The 16,779-nt window shown below is 36.8% G+C and overlaps 2 protein-coding genes across 3 annotated transcripts in view; one reads left to right on the top strand and one right to left on the bottom strand.

The window, feature by feature from the left end:
- The window catches only part of ADAM10 (ADAM metallopeptidase domain 10), a 41,720-nt gene extending 34,177 nt beyond the window's left edge, over positions 1-7,543 (top strand). For both annotated transcript variants that reach the window (XM_066328536.1, XM_066328537.1), the window contains exons 10-16: positions 483-666; positions 1,531-1,681; positions 1,989-2,172; positions 3,343-3,451; positions 3,737-3,957; positions 4,668-4,794; positions 5,264-7,543. In XM_066328536.1, coding sequence (XP_066184633.1) covers positions 483-666; positions 1,531-1,681; positions 1,989-2,172; positions 3,343-3,451; positions 3,737-3,957; positions 4,668-4,794; positions 5,264-5,358 — 1,071 coding nt within the window. In that variant the 3' untranslated portion in view covers positions 5,359-7,543. The remainder of the gene's footprint in view (positions 1-482; positions 667-1,530; positions 1,682-1,988; positions 2,173-3,342; positions 3,452-3,736; positions 3,958-4,667; positions 4,795-5,263) is intronic.
- A 3,210-nt stretch (positions 7,544-10,753) lies between these two features.
- The window catches only part of LIPC (lipase C, hepatic type), a 54,474-nt gene continuing 48,448 nt past the window's right edge, over positions 10,754-16,779 (bottom strand). The window contains exons 8-10 of the mRNA XM_066328540.1: positions 14,929-15,049; positions 14,034-14,252; positions 10,754-11,891 (exon numbers count right to left, since the gene is read on the bottom strand). Of these exons, the coding sequence (XP_066184637.1) occupies positions 11,786-11,891; positions 14,034-14,252; positions 14,929-15,049 (446 nt within the window). The 3' untranslated portion in view covers positions 10,754-11,785. The remainder of the gene's footprint in view (positions 11,892-14,033; positions 14,253-14,928; positions 15,050-16,779) is intronic.

Here is a 16,779-nt window from a genome sequence, read left to right as displayed (position 1 = left end):
TGTAGATGTAGTCACTGGCTGACTGACTCTTGCTCTGTTCTGAAGTTCTCTTTGTACCTCCCTCAAAGCAAACAAGAAGAATGGACTGTGGCTTCTATTAACTCCCCCTGCTTTTATTCCACAGGATGCTGATTACCCTTTTGTGATCATAAAGCCACCCTTTTTAGGAGGTGGCAGCTTTTCCGAGTCAGTATTCATCCTGGGACATGCACTTGGGGTTAAATTACCAAGAATGCAAATAAGATGAAACTTAAGAAATTAGATAGTTGCTGCTGTTGTCTTGAGAGAAACAAAAACAACAACAGAACAAAGAGAACCCAAAATCACACCTTGGGTTTACATATAGTTTTTGTATGGCAAAGAACCTGAGAGTGTAATATCGTGGGGGTTTTTTGGGCTTTTTTTCTCTGTTAAGGCGACCAAATCCCGGTTACTTCTACACCTGCCATGATTGAGTTAGTTGTAAAATACTTGTTTTGCAGCATGATTCTGGAATGGAGTGCACTCCTGGAGAGTCCAAGAACTTGGGACAGAAGGAAAATGGCAATTATATCATGTATGCAAGAGCTACATCTGGGGACAAACTTAACAACAACAAGTTCTCTATCTGTAGCATTCGAAATATCAGCCAAGTTCTTGAGAAAAAGAGAAACAATTGTTTTGTTGGTATGTATTTAATCCTCCTGAAAGCAGAATAGCTAAGCTATTACTGTAATGCTTAATGATTTTTTTTTAATTTATCTTGATTTTTAAAATTTATGGAAAGATTCTGCAAGTAAAGAATTGAATTTGAGATGTCCAGTCCTGTGTCAGGTTCTGGACTGGCCAGCACAGAAACAGCAGGACATACTGGAATGAGTCCAGCCAAGGGCCACAAGCATTGTTAAGGGACTGGAGCATCTGACATAATTGGAGAGTCCAAGAGGGCCTGTTCAGTGTGGAGCAGAGATGGCTGGGGGAGGCTCTTCTCTGTCTTTGTAAATGCCTGGTGGGAGGGAGTTAACAAACAGGGTCAGACTGGCTTCAGTCATGCTCATTGTGAAATGGCTAGAGGTAAGGAGCACATATTAAACTGCAGGGAATCCTATTTAGACATGAAAAAAAGAATTTTGCATGAGTTTTTCTTTCTGGAGTCTGATGTGTGAGCTTGTGCTGACATGGGTTTGCACATCTACTCGGTAGATTTGGGTTTTGGTTCACCCCAGTGCCATCAGCCTTTCCCTCAAGGTCCTCTGATTGTTAAAGGGGTGCAGGAAAGGATGCAGCTCACTGGGAGACTGAGCAGAAAGCTTGTTCTTACAGTGCCACTCTTAGCAGCCAAAACCTTTTACTCAGAGGCTTAAAACTCTATGACTTGTGAGAATGACTAAGCTGGGTGTCAAGCAGTACTGCAAGTTGACTTGAGCCCTAGTCTGAAGTCCAGCTTGAGCAGGCCCTTTCAGTCGTGATTAGCTGGATGCTTGTTAAGGTTTATAAGTATTTGCATATTCTTTGTACTGCTTCATACATAAATATACTGGCATTTTTCAGAGTCTGGGCAGCCCATCTGTGGTAATGGACTGGTTGAACAAGGAGAACAGTGTGATTGTGGATACAGTGATCAGTGTAAAGATGACTGCTGTTATGATGCAAACCAACCAGAAGATAAAAAATGCAAGTTAAGGCCAGGCAAAAACTGCAGGTATTGTTCCTGTGTGTTACATTACAATTTATAAAATTTTGAGCATTTAGTGGGAACTTCAGTGGGGATTTCAGAATCTGAATCTGCTTACCTGCATTTTTATGAAAGTACTGATTTTGTTTTAAATGCTTTATACAATAAGTGAAAAGTACGTAAGCATAATTATGCTATGGTAAAAATTATTTTCAAGTCACATTTTGATTAGCAGAAATCATAAGTTGGTTGAGTGCTTGAGTAGGTTTCAGGGTGAATAGTTTGGGATGGCTCGTGCCTTTTGTTGGCATCCACAATTTGTGTTTGTTTCCAGCCCCAGCCAAGGCCCGTGTTGCACTGCCCAGTGTGATTTCAAATCGAGGACAGATAAGTGCCGGAATGACTCTGACTGTGCGAAGGAAGGGATGTGTAATGGTGTCAGTGCTCTCTGCCCAATATCTGAACCCAAAGAGAACTTCACAGTGTGCAACAGGAACACCCAAGTTTGCATAAAGGGGGTATGGTTTTTACAGTCTTATGTAACTGCTAATGTTGATTGCAGGGCACTGTATTGTGAATTGATATGGTTTCTGTATTTACTGCACAGTAAGCTCAGTCTCTTTCTGTATAGATGTTTCAGTTGTTGTTGTTAGTCAAAATAACAGTGGAAGTACACCAAGGATTAAGAAGTAGGTAACAAATCCCAAGGTAGCTGTCCCAAACTGTCTGAGAAAGTCACATTTCAAGTTTTTTGTAAAAATCAGGATTATGAAAGTGTTTTATTTTTGAGCGCTACCTTTTCACTTCAGTCTTGGTCAATAATTCTGTTCCTTTAGAAAGCTGGATATACTGCCAATAGAGGATGAATTTAGTTTACTGGAAACACACAGTTTCTCCAAACATGTACATACACACTGATGTTCAAGCATATGGATTAGAATGGTTCTGAACTGCCATTAGCTTCCTGTGTTAAAGAGAACATGGCAGTTGCTATGAAATATTGATGGGAAGTCTCTTATAAATTGATCTCTGTTTACTTGGAAGCACACACAAGCAAAAACCATCCTCTTAAAGACCTGTATGTAATTTGTGTTACTGTAAGTTTGTTTTCAACAGTCTAGGACTTTAATCAAGTACTACTTGTAATATTTTTCAGCTAATTTATATCCATCTTAAAGATAGAAGAATGACCTTTATATAGTTACTGATTTTGAAACAAAATTATAAATACACTAAACTTGGAGTTTGAAGGATTCTCGCACAGTGAAATTAAATGCAGAATCTTTTCTGCCATTAATTTTTATTATTTTCCAAGAGAAATATTGTGTATACATGCGTTAGATTTATTTTTCTAACCATGATTTTCAGTAGTCATGTTTCAGTGTGAACTGTGGTGCTGTGGGTGTTTTGCAGGGTACTCTCAGGTTATAAAAGAAGATACTGTGTTAAAAAATAAAATAGGGTAAATCACCTTTTAAAAACTAGAAAATATACCAAAATACTGACATTAAATAACAGTAAATTTTTTTATAAGCTCTGGAAAAAAATTTAAGCAGTTGCTTTTATTGATAAGCACCTTTAGACCTATAATTATGCTTTCAGATATTAATTTTTAATATCTTTCCTAATGTCGGTGTGCTTAAAAGTGGAATTGATTTTTGTGTTGCTGTGGTTTTTGTCTCCCACAGCAATGTGCTGGCTCTATCTGTGAGAAGCACGGCTTGGAGGAGTGTACATGTGCTAGTTCAGATGGCAAGGATGACAAAGAACTGTGCCATGTCTGCTGCATGAAAAAAAGTAAGATTTATCGGAATATAAGTGTAAATCGAGTGTAAATCGAGCAGGAGGGGTCGGAGGAACCAGCTCATGGTGTTTGTACTTGAGTTTTGTTACCTTTGAGCATTTTGTTCAAACATGGTTTCAGACAGACATTGCATTGTACTGTGTGGAGAAGAAACAATATATTCTTCATTTTTCCAGATTAATAGAAAAGCATTTTGAGCAGTTAAACACTAGGGTGGGTATTTGTGCCCAGATGTTTTAATACAACAATGGTTTGATTAATCTGTATTCGCTTTTCAGTGGACCCATCTACTTGTGCAAGCACAGGCTCGAGCCGATGGCAGGAATACTTTCATCTTGAAACCATTACTTTGCAACCTGGATCTCCCTGTAATGATTTCAAAGGCTACTGTGATGTGTTCATGAGGTGTCGGCTAGTAGATGCTGATGGCCCTCTAGCTAGATTAAAGAAAGCAATTTTTAATCCAGAACTATATGAAAATATTGCTGAATGGATTGTGGTAAGTGCATTTTTATATTACAAGTTCTAATAATGAAATGTTCTTGGTAATCAAGATTCAGAGTTGATAAGTGTTGATAAGCAGAGTGCTTCAGCATTCTTCAAAGTATAATTAGCCCTTGTTTTACTAGATTTTCTATAAGCACCCTGTGTGCAACAAATAAGTTTGCTAGATTGGAGAGAATGGAAACAAGCAAATAAATACAAATAAATAGGATCTGTTAATACCTCTACTCATTCACATTTTTAATTTACTGTTTCTCCATGTTTTGACTCTTCATATTTGAATGCTCTGACTTTTTTTAAGGAACTAAGTATTTTAGTCTTTAGCATTCATCATTTTTATTGTGCTAGATGACACTTCAGTAATAATAATATACTGGAAGAAGAATTAGAGTCAATCACGCTTGGAGAGCTGCATAGACAATTTTGTGTAAGCTGGTGATTGTTTTAGGCTTATACAGCTCTGCTGGAGTGTATCTTCAGTGAAGTATCCTTCCGATGCTAGAATGGAAGTATTGGGGCTTTTCTGTGGAAGAACTTCGGTGACATTTCTTTCAAATGTTAGGTCATGTGTTCTTGAACATGTTTCAGAAAGCTTTTTGATGACTTCTAAAACGCAGTGAAAAGCCATATTCAGTGTCCTCTGTCTCTTGTGCATGTGTGCCAGCCCCCACACAATCTTTTTGTTGTTGTGGTTTTGTTTTTTAGGCTTACTGGTGGGCAGTGTTGCTTATGGGAATTGCATTGATCATGTTAATGGCTGGCTTCATTAAGATATGCAGTGTTCATACTCCAAGCAGTAATCCAAAGTTGCCTCCTCATAAACCACTTCCAGGTGAGTACTCCAGCAAATTATAGAGAAAAGTTTTCAGTTGTTTCGTTCTAAAGAGAAATTTCAGATGTTTCAACCTACAGTTCTTAGTCTGGCACTGTGAAACTACAAATGGAGTTGATGCCAGTGAGGCAGTTCATGAAATCTAATTATTGTCTTAATTTCCCATAACATAACATTCATATCAAAAGAAAGCTTTGAAGACTTTTTCCAGCATCAGAGTTCCTTTTATTTCCTATTCCATGCTGCATTTTGTAAGAATTGGCCTGTTTAGGGGAAGTACTGTTGAGATACTGGATGTATTCTGTATGTCCTCCATGCACTTAATCATTCAGTTCAAACTTTGCAGGTCTGAATCCAAAGCCTTCCAGAAAAACAGTTGTATTTCATTTGCATGGCCAGGGCAACTCTTCTGGAAATAACTTGAGTTTTTAAAAATAATTTTAATAATGGCTGCTTTTCTTTGAAACAGGCACTTTAAAAAGGAGGAGACCACCACAAACCACTCAGCCCCCACAGCGGCAAAGGCCCCGAGAGAGTTATCAGATGGGACATATGAGACGCTGACTGCAGCTTTTTGCCTTGGTTCTTCCTAGTGCCTACAATGGGAAAACTCACTCCAAAGAAAACCTAATAAGTCATTGTCCCCAGTCTTAACTCTCAAAAATTGAAGAGGAAAAAAAAAAAGCATGATATGCCCTCGAAACAAGTGGAAGTGATTAATTTTTAATGAGAGAATCTTCCAGCTCAAAAAGAAGAGAAGTGTTTTTCTTGAATATTTTTAATTTAGTGGCACAAAGTTCTAGCATATCATGATTCTTTCCCCCTTCTGTGCTCTTCATTGCTGCATTTTCTTCACTTGCAGGCAAATATGGCTGTAGTAAAACTTCTACTCAAGAATTGAGAAAAAGATTTATTTTTCAATGCCAGACAAGGCTAGGAAGCTAGACCACCTCAGCATTGGAGACATTACCTGTCGATGTATATACATTGTTATATGCAGACATGTATTTCTAACGTACACCCGTACTTGTGTGCAATTGTAAACAAGAGAATTGCAATATGGATGTTTCTTTGTATTATAAAACTTTTCCGCTATTAATGAAGAAATTACTGTTTAATTGACATACTCAGGATAACAGAGGATGATGGTGTGTAGTGGTCAAGGGTCCTGTGATGCTTTACACAGCAATTTTGAATCCAATCACACTTTTTTATCGTTAGCAAAGTTGTTTCAAGCACTCATTTCATCTTTATCCGACAGCTGCTAAGACACAGCATACAAGCCTGGATGGTCTTAGAGAGATTTAACAGGTGTTCTGCAAACTTTGCAAATGTCAGAATGTTTCAAAAATGTTTTATTATAAGTGTCTTCCTTGTAGCTCAGCATAAATATTTTTAATTTGTCTGATTATTCAGTGAGATAATGAATAGTTAGATAAAATATTTCCATGCTTTATTAGAAAATTCTGCCTGTTATTCAACTTGTTTTAAAAATTGCAACCACTTTATTTGGGCTGTTCAGATAGTCTTACAGTTTGGTAATCAAGTTCATGTTCTAAGGGATATGGAAAGAAAGAAAAGCTGTAGGTTTTGATTCTCTTTTTTAATTTATCAGGTGTTTGGATAACTTTTCAGCATGATACTGTTGATTGATAACCACTAAAGTAGAGTGATTTGCCTGGCTACCGAGGCAGAGTTAAAACTGTAGTTAGGACTACCAATTTTCCCACATTTATACCAGTAGTGAAGTTCAACAGCACAATGTCCCATTCCAGAATTTTTATTACGAATGTAAATAATTGGCATTTTTGAAGATTAAATAAAAGATGTCTTAAGGTGCTTACTGCTATGCAGGAGATGAAAGGGGGCATTACAAAATGTTTAAGCTTGTGATGTATTTATTGCTTGTTTTCCAAAAGCACCGAGCTAATTAGAGATGCAAATGGCTATAATTTTCCTGGCTTTGCTTAGGAGAAAATTTACTAAGGGTTGGACAGGCTTCCTTTGTTTGGTTTATTGTTTTGTTTTGTTTTGTTTTGTTTTTTAAGAGTATAAGGTTTACACAATCATTCTCATAATGTGACGCAAGCCAGCAAGGCCAAAAATGTTACAGAATATAATGGGATCTCTTCCTTGTAAACTTGTACAGTATGTGGTAACTTTTTCAAAATACAGCTTTTGTACATGGTTTAGAGACAAATTTTATACATGAAACCCCAAGTCCAATAGACTATATAAATAATTCTAAATGATCTTAACTAGTTAGAAGTGTATGTAGTTGCTTTTAAGTCATTTTAAATACATTTGTTTTAAGACTGTGCAAAGATTGGAAGTGGGTTTGCATTTCTAAAATGGTGACTTTTATTCAGCAAGAGTTCTTAGTAACTTCTTGAGTGTGGTAGACTTTGGAACATGTAAATTTTTTGCCTGTAATGTTATCCTGTGGTAGGATTTTGGCAGAAAAAATGCTGCCCTATTTTATTTTGAGTCTAAGTTAAATGTTTTTTGAAAACAGAAATGTGCACTGAACTCTCCACTGCAAGTCAAGATGTGGTAAAGCCGAAAGGAAGTTCAAGACAATGAAACAGAAGTACTACTGTCGATTTCATGTCCACTGTGTTTTATACAGTCTCTTTTTTGTTCACTTTGGAAATTTTTACTAAAAAATGCAAAAAATAAAGTCTTGTGCAAAGATATGTAAGGTTTTTTGAAACTTGAAATGCATTAATAAATAGACTTGATGAAATCATCTTCTGAAGATCCATTTACTTGTTGAGCCCTGAAAGCAAAGAGGAATACACAGATTCCTCTTTGCTTGATTTTTGGCTTTTACTGTCACACCAAATTGTAGTTGTACTATCTCTGTCAAAGTGCCCCTCTCAATTTTAACGTCCTGCAGTTACATACAGGAATAAATGTGTTCGTGTGACCTGTCTAGGGAAAGCCATGAAATTAATTTGAAATTAATTTGATTACTTACATGATCACAGGAATAAAACTTTTCTTACCTTCCAAATGAAAACTAGTTTCTGGTGGGATGTTCAAGCCTGGCATCAGCTGATGGGTACTTTGGAAATCTATTTGGAGAGGAATGTTGGAATTAATGTGCAGTACTCTGAATACACAATTGATGGTTGAGATCAGAGAAGGAGTAAATGTGCTTTTTGCAAGGTGTTTTAAAACTGCTGAGGTGGATCTCTGGGTTTCTATGTGTGTTGCATGGTTGATTTAAGTGATAAGACTGCTTTTTAAAGCCAGGCCCTGCCAGTGAGTCTTCCATTCTTAGGGCTGTTTGTTGAGAGTGGCCTGCTTGGACATCTGTTTCCTGAAGTGAGCAGGGTGGACTTTGATGTTATCAAAGGATACTCAGAGTTCCTTCCTCACAATGCTCCCCTCACCACCCCCAGGACTTTTTATAGAAGTGCTTCTCCCTGTAGCTAAATAGCACTGTCTGTGCAAAGGGCATTAAAAGAAAATCCCTTGGAGCAGAGCCCTTCTGCAAATCCTCATAGAGGTGGTGGTGGCCGTGTTTAAATCTCTGTGTAGGAACACAGACCAGAGAGGTGGAATAATGCCTAAGCAGCTTAAATACAAGCTTCAAGTATATTTTAAAATATAAATGAAACAAATCAATACATAATTTTTTTTAACTAAAATTTGGCATAATCTTATTTGTACCTTATTAATTTATTAATCCTGCATTTTTAATAGTTTAATGATTAAATATATAAATTTACCTCATGTAGAAGCATATACAGCATAGTCAGAATGGTGTGAGCATGACAAAGTCCTCTTAAGCAATGAAACTTTATACCATACCGTTGATGTAATTTGGGTTTTAATTAGTGTTCCAATATTTCTTTCAAGGAAAACGCAAAAAGGAAGGAAGAGGTTTTTATTTGTGAATATTGGAGGTTCATTATTACAGAGAGGTGGTGAAAAGGACAGCAGCCATCCTGTCACTGTGAGCTGTGCCTGCTGTGACAGCAGTGAGCACCCGGTGGCTTCCAGGTTTGGAGTGAGACAGGAGACATGCAATGAGCACAGAGTAAGGCATCACTATAGGCACTTGAAATTGTAGGTATGACTTCAGGTTTATGTTCAGGCATGGTGAGACTGAATATATTACAGCTTGGGCTTTATTCCACTTTTATATTAGAAATCAGTGTAATGGCTGTCAAAACAGGGACAGAATTTGTTTGGGTATATGATTTGTGAAAAATGGCATCAGAAGAAATATTTTCATATCCACAAGGGGTCAAGTACTGAATGTTCTTTTCATTTTCCTCTTGACTTTTTAAAACCTTTCAAATTGTCTTGGCTGAGGATATACTGGCTTCTCTTAGTTGAGAACTGGAGAATGTTTTTTCACAAAAAGCCAGTAGAAGTCATCAAACTGCAGTTATCCCCATTTCTTGAGTTTCAATGTAGATACCTCTGACCCTTCTTCCACCTGTTTTTCCTGAAGTAATGCCTGTTTCTCCTGAAATTTAAATCCCTTTATCAGCCTTCTTACCAAGTAAGTGATAGTAATTTGCAAGAAATGCCAGTTTTGATGTCTGAAATATTTGTAAGAGTGCAGTTTCTTTACTGGAGGAGTACAGCCTAATTCATTTTAGCCTTTGTCTCTTGCTCTGTCATCTTTCAATATCTTACGAAAAAAGCTGCTTTTGAGGAGTAGGGGTAGGATTTTGTTCAGGAAGCTTACAAAATTCATAGCTTAGAAAGTTGGTGATAACTGATGTAAATGCAATTTCAGTGACAGCATTAAATTATTTTCTAAACAGATAAGTATTTTATAGAAAAAGAAACTTCTTTTTCAGGGTTAAGTGGCAGATCTTTAGCTTTTTGCAGAAGCAACAATTCAATTCCAGAAACCATCTAGAGAGATGCCTAATTTGAGTTAGCCACATGTACTTCTCTTTCTGTTTACTCTCATTTTCCATTGTGCTTTGGAAAACTAAAATGGCCACATTGTTATTTGTTCCTGCCTGTCATTCTGCAGGACATGGTCCATTGTAACTTCATGCCCCTAAAAATGCTGTCATTGGGTTTGCAGTAATTGAGTGTCTCCAGAGGATTATAGCTACTGCAAATGTAAAAAATCAGCCCAACAAAGGGCCTTGGTGCTTACCTAACTCTCAGATACTGTGGCTGAAATTTCCTTCTGTGAATGCTCCTGATTTGACTCAGTTGTACTTAACCAATTGATTCTTACACAAACACAGAACATATTACAGAGCTCTCAAAAAACAATTGTGTTGCGAAATTTAAATATTTGAGATAGCAACCTGAAGTATAGAATCATTCACTTAAACTGTAATTTTTGACACAGAAGGTGGAAATACTTTTGTGTTTAAAAAACCAGTTAGCTTCATTGAACAAAATCTTTCAAAGCAGAAATCTTTGTTTTCAGTGAGGAACTAAGGATTCTTTTGCATGGACTTTGTATTTAAATAGATAAATATTTATCTAATCAAGATGATACTCCTAGGAGCCATTTTAAATATTGGAACAGCTTCTGGAATGTAAACCTCAGGATGGCAAACAGTTCTCATTTGAGATCTAAGTATGCCTCAGTTCCCACTGTGGTTTGTGAGCCTTTCTGATTCTGAACTGAGTACTCCTGTTCGTTTAAAGGGATGGTAGCTATTGAAAAGAGCTTGTAAATAAAGTTAATATTCTGAATGGTTGGCAGAGATGCCTGCATTCAACATCTCATCACTGTTCACCACTTGCAGGATCTGCTCAGCTTGTTCATTTGTTGGGCTATCTAAATAAATCCCACGTTACTCCTGATAACATCTGGCTATTTGGATTCAAAATTCCTTGCAGTATCTTGGTGTTATGCTTTGCTTCAGGTCTTAGCACTTCCTTGCTTCAGGTTTTAGCACTTTTTTTGCACGTTTTTTTTACCACTTAGAGAACATTTAACACAAATTACATTCAAAATTCAGAGTTCAAGAAACCTTAATTTTAATGATTTTGTGCTTAGCATTAAAGTGACAAATGAATACATATATATATATGATTTCTGTTTCAGTACACACAAACCGTAGAATAAAAACAATCTGAGGCAATAATGTTCCTTTTTGTTGTTTATATTGAGACATAGGAAACAAGGGAATTCTATATGTTTGACCTTACAAAGTTTATTTTTATGCTCTGAAGCTGTTTGAAGGTTTAACCATTTTCATTTATTCTGGCAGTTTCAAGTAATGCCAAAATCTGGTATACAGAGATTTAGAATCTAAAAATCTCTCACCTGAACAAACAAATGATTTAAATGCAAAAATTAACTGAACTTAGTTGTGCTAGAATTTTGTGTATTTTACTAAGCATCATTCAAATAATTAAATTGCTAGTAATTTAAATCAGTTCTCTAATTAAAATAGTTAAATAGCAAAGCATTTTCAAAGAGAATAAGGTTAATTATACAATTTTTAGATGATACTATTATTGGGGTTTTCATATGGTTATTAGAGCTCAAGCATTTTATATTTTTATATCTATTTGGCCTTACTTTCTTTTATGAACTATTTAGTTCTCCCTTCATTAAGAAATAATTTAGCAAAATTTTAACTGATAGTCATAGCTATTAATGTTTTAAAGTATTGCCTGGAAAACAAAGTTTCTTTTTTCCCTTAAATCCAACAAAATTAAGTTTTTCACAGGCTTATGACAATGATTTTGTCAAATAATATTTTTATTTCTGGTGAGCAGATTTTTTTTTTAGATTTTAAACAGTTGAAAATTGACAGTTGCCTTGATGAAGCTGCTCACAGATCATTTTCAAAGTATGCTCCTAGATGAACAAAGAGCATATTTCAGCTTACTGTCAGATGATGAAAACTAAATATCTTAATGTATTTTTTTTAACCATCTCTGAAACTGCTAGGATATTTGATGCAGCTGTGAATTTTTAAAACATTTTACTAGACATATCATATTTTGAATATTGTGGTGAGGAGCTGTCTTTTTGTGTTCTTGCTCATTTTCTGTTTTGTCTCTGGAAGCGATCTTCACACCTCACAAATGTCTTCACTTGGGATGGATGGAGGTGAATGTTGTCAATGCTCTGGGGGCAAAATGTGTATCTGGAAAGAAAAGACAGCATGTGAGCATAATAATGTTGGTTAGAAAGCATAATGTGATAATCTCCCATTCTTTAGCCAGTTCTTCATCCTGTCTTTGACAGGAAGGCATCTTTCTGTTTTTATAGGCTTGTGAGGAACGGGCTGTATCTGCCTGCCAGCCCGTAGGTACAGAGGAGGAGAGGAGCAGGCGGCTCCTGGGAAATGAGTGCACTGTGCCTCTGTGTCCCTGGTGTCACTGTGCACATTCTCCACAGCACACCCTCACAGTCACTTGGGCGTTACTGTCACTGGGGCACTGCCATTGTTCCAGCTCACTGTTACCACCACGGTGGCCCTCCCTATTTGGGCTGCTGGAATATTAGTATTTAGCTGGGAGGTTGGTTGCTAAAAATCAGCTGTGTAGGAATCTAACATCAGCAACTGCACATGCTGCAGAAATCTTGGAATCTGGTATTTTATTGCTCTTAATGGTCTGTTCGTTAACTGTTTTTTAAGTTTATGCTGTTACATCTCAAGTCTTTGCCATTAGATTATCTAACAAAGGAACTTTCATCATGTGTACAAAGACCACAAACATCTAGAGGTAGAGATACCTGGAGATAAAATATTGTCAACTGTTCAAATGCTTGAGAAAACACAAGAGAAGTCAAAATACATTTCGTGTTTACTACCTTTTTTAATTACTGAATTTCCAAAATTGCTAATTCTGCAATACATGATGTTTGGTCTTCTGAAGAAGACAGAAATCTACAGAACTTTTTCTTTGAAGAAAATACTTCCCCTTGAGTGTCCTTTGTTTCTCCTTTTAGAACCACCCAATAATCTTTCATCCCCCCCTAAACATTCGTGCAGCATTTCAGTGATAACTGAATGTCACTGCCCAGATTGCAAAGAACAAAACCCAGCACATAATCAGTGTCCACTAAAAGCTTGGCACAAAGTGCTTCCACTTGCAGCAAAAAAAAAAAAAAAAACAAACAAAAACAACTTCCAAGGAGCATTAGATACCAGCATTGTTTTTTGTCAGTATAAGTGCCCCCCTCACTTAATGATTTCCTAGGTAAGGAAAGTACATCAGCAGTATTTGGCTTGTGCCAGGTTCCTGGCACAGCTGCACTGGATAAGAGCTTCCCAGTTAGGAAAATTACTTGTCACCTTCATACCTTTTATCTCAAGGTTCAGGAACCTGTACCTAAACAGAGCTCCCTGGTTTGCAATGAATGCTTTGCTTTAATTTGCTTTGCCAGCAAGGTCACTACTGACCTTGGTGATGTTAGAGAAACTCCTTTATTTTAATGGCAGGAGTACATGCCAAATGCCAGGTTAGGAAAACACCTCCAAAACTGATTTTTAGGAGGATTCAACCTAGGAGAATGTGATCTTTCCTCTGTCCCCCAGCACACAGAAATTGTCTTATGGAATGTCTCTTTAAATTGTCTAATTTGTTTTTTGTGTCAATATTAAGGAGATGCAGCTCTGCCAATAAGTTGTTCTGCAGGAAGCCTGCACCAGTTGTGGTAGTAAAGGAATGTACCAAGGAAAAATTGCCTTCTAAGACTGAGCCTCAGTTACAAGGTAAGGCGTGCTTTTCTCATTAACCTTAATTAAAGTGCTCAGTTAAAATTTCCCAAAGGATTAAAGCAGTGAGAATCATTGCATGTTTTTTTATTCTGTCTTCTGGCTGAGATTTCTCTGTATGAGTAGGCAGTTTCAAATGTGTTGTTAGCATTTCTGTATGTAGAGAACAAGGCTGCTCAGACTTGGTGATCCAGTTTCAAAACCAGAAATAGGGGAAAGAAATATACCAAAAACAAAGAGAGCACTGTGTAGTAAATGATCTTTCTAATGAGTATTTTCAAGAATGGTGATGCTGAGTTTCTCTAGGAAGTAGGTATTGAAAGTAAAATAATTAAGATTTGGCATATTCTTTGTAAGTAGTAATCTGAATATTTCACGATGTTAATGTTGGAATCATTATTTACCTTGCATGTATCTTGTTTCATTGAAATTTCATATGGTCCTTATGGAGTGAGGTAATAACATTCATTGGTGTGACTGCTGGGGCTCAGAAGCTTGTATTTGAACTGGGATAACCTGTGTGCCAAATACCTGGGTGTTACTGAGTGCTCTCATTACACTTACTTTTGCTGTGTTTCCCCTGCTTTCACTCTTATTGCCTTCACTATAAGTCCTGGTCGGCGGGTGCCTTTTGTCCATGGTATTATGGTTTGAAATGTGTCCCAGATATTTTCCCAAACTGGAGTTCCTTCCCATTTCAACTTGATCATTATGAGGTCACCGATATCAGTGTCCAGGGTGATGAGAAAGGAGTAGGTTTGATTCCCAGTAATACCTTCAACTCTACAGAAAACAAGATGAGAATAATGCTGTCTTAATTATGATGAATTAAAGTGAAAAAATAGGATTTTTTTCTGCTGAAAACCAGAAAAAGAACTGTTTCTTTCTTCAGGACAAAACATTAATGTCTTGAGAATGCTCTTCCTCCAGGTGCAAAAAAGTGATGAGACATGACAACATGCTAGGAAAGAAGCAGAAGTGGCAGAAGCTTGAACAGCTGATGAAGCAAATGACAGCAAATAAAAGGTGTCCCATAATAGCATCTAGGTTACAACTTCTGCCTGCTCAAGCAAACACTGGCCCACACTCTTGCCTTTGTTTTTACTAATACAGATAGTGTCCATTGTGATAAATATCCAAAATCCTTTATCCTAATATCAGCTGATTTTTTCATTTGTATTTTAATTGATTGCACCTCCCTGTCTTAGCCATGGGATGGACCAAAATAACTGCACAGAAAATTTTCCAAATTTGCTGTTTGTTTTCTAACAATTTTTTTCTGCACAAACTGTATCATCATGGTAAGAACTTGTGACTTTCAGGGAGTATGAGTCAAGAGAGGACAATTTCCAGTTCTTGTTCACTTAGCTGTACTAAACCATTTCATTCACATCATGATATGATATTAGAGATTGGCATCTTTTGTCACATGCAGAGTCACATGTGATACAATACTCACAGTGGGATATGCAGGTTTTTAGCATCCTCCTTAGTCCCTGCCAGAGACATGGTGAAAGCTGGGTCTATCGGCTTGCCCAGGATTTCATTGATGATGTGGATCTTGAACTGATAGTGATACACTGTAGGAAGGAAGAATTTGCAAAAAGTGGCAAAATGCATGGTCAAAAAATCAATAGATTTCTTAGGCAAAAGAATTTTGCCTTTCAGAGCAGAAAGCTGATGGTTATTCCAGTTTATTTTTTAAACTAATTTGTTGAAATTAAAGCATTGTCATTTTTTCTGGTTGTTGCTGTGCTGTTAGCACTTGAGGCCCTGTTGCTTTATTTAAAGGATGGAGAAAAAGGTAATCACTGTTGTGTTGAGGGGGTCTTTTGGGATAAAACCTTCTTCATGGGAAATATTTCAGCTTTTCTGAAGTTGAATTGTCAGAATTTCTGGCAAGCCCTCTATTTAGTGACCAGGCAAATCCTTGTGACTGGGCATGACTAGAGATGTATGATACAGATCAAAGACCTTATGCAACATGGTCAGGCTGTTTCTCTGATCAGCTGGAAAAATTGCCCTGTAAAACAGATGACTCACAAACTTTCCTTGACTGCATAATGATATGTTGTGCTTAACACACATCTGTTAACGATGTCATTAATGCTTCAAGGTCTAGGGAGTTTCTAGAACAACACTCTTCAGAAAAGTAAGAAGTGACTATTGTCAGCATGAAAAATGCCTAAGAAGCCATCAGTTTGGTATTTTGTAAATTATGAAAAAGAAAACCCCAACAACATACATTTTGACTATGTGCATACAGATACTGCCAGCTGCATCTGAATGTCCAGAACTCTTCATCTGGTCATTCTTCCAGCAACTTTCTAGACAAAAATGATAGATTTAGATGTGAAGGAACATTATTGCATGCTCGTTTTTGACTAGAGCCTCTTTACCCACTTGAGTGTTCACTACATCTGAGAATGGTCCCCATACTCCTAATGGAATCATCTTTTTCTGCATATGCACAGATAGAGTTTGGGGGTTTTCTGTTTGTTTGTTTGTTTGTTTGTTGGGGGTTTTTTGTTTTGGTTTTTTTGGTGCACCTCAGAGTGTTCATGCTGGAAAGTATTTACTGGAACTATTTACTGGAATGGCTGTATCCTTTTGTTGTTTTATAGTTGTCCTATGCTAGTGAACAATGTATTTATTTTCTTTTGAAAACATGTCCCTCAGTAGAAAACAAAATGGCTGATTCTGTGCCACAAACCTGATGAAAACAAAGGCAGAGAGGGTTGTTTATAGATCACTTTTATAACCAATCTGTCCTTCTCTGGGTTTTCCTGCTATGTAAAAACTGATTTTTTCAGTATATGATCAGAAAGAGCCTAAGGTTTTGCTGTGATTATGGTGCTTACTTAAAGGAAAAATCATACAAAAACTCAGGATCCCATCACAGCTTTATTATAAATGTTAACGTCTGAGTAACATACTGATGGTTTTGATTGATGTATGCTCCAGAATCTAATGTCATTAACTTGAAAATTAAATGTTAGATTTTGTGAAGACACAGAGGACTGTGAAGTGTAATGTTCAGTTTCTCAAATTTCTTCTGTTTATGCTTCTCACATGATCTTCAAACTTTTTTAAGCATTACAAAGATGACTTTGTAAGCACCTTCCCACAGTTGCTGCTTTGTTTGGGAACTTTTGTGAAAGGATATCATTGTCTGGGTTACTTTTATCCACGTATGTGCCAAGGATGGTTTTTTATACAAACCCAGTTCTAAGCATAAAAATGCAACATGTTTAATTGAAATCAAAGCCAATGGGACAGAGATGTTTTACCCCAAACTGAAACTAGCTCC

Source organism: Sylvia atricapilla, chromosome 13, assembly GCF_009819655.1.
Source record: "Sylvia atricapilla isolate bSylAtr1 chromosome 13, bSylAtr1.pri, whole genome shotgun sequence".
NCBI lineage: Eukaryota > Metazoa > Chordata > Aves > Passeriformes > Sylviidae > Sylvia > Sylvia atricapilla.
Note: the sequence above shows the minus strand (reverse complement) of the source record. Positions and strands in the feature narration are given on the sequence as shown.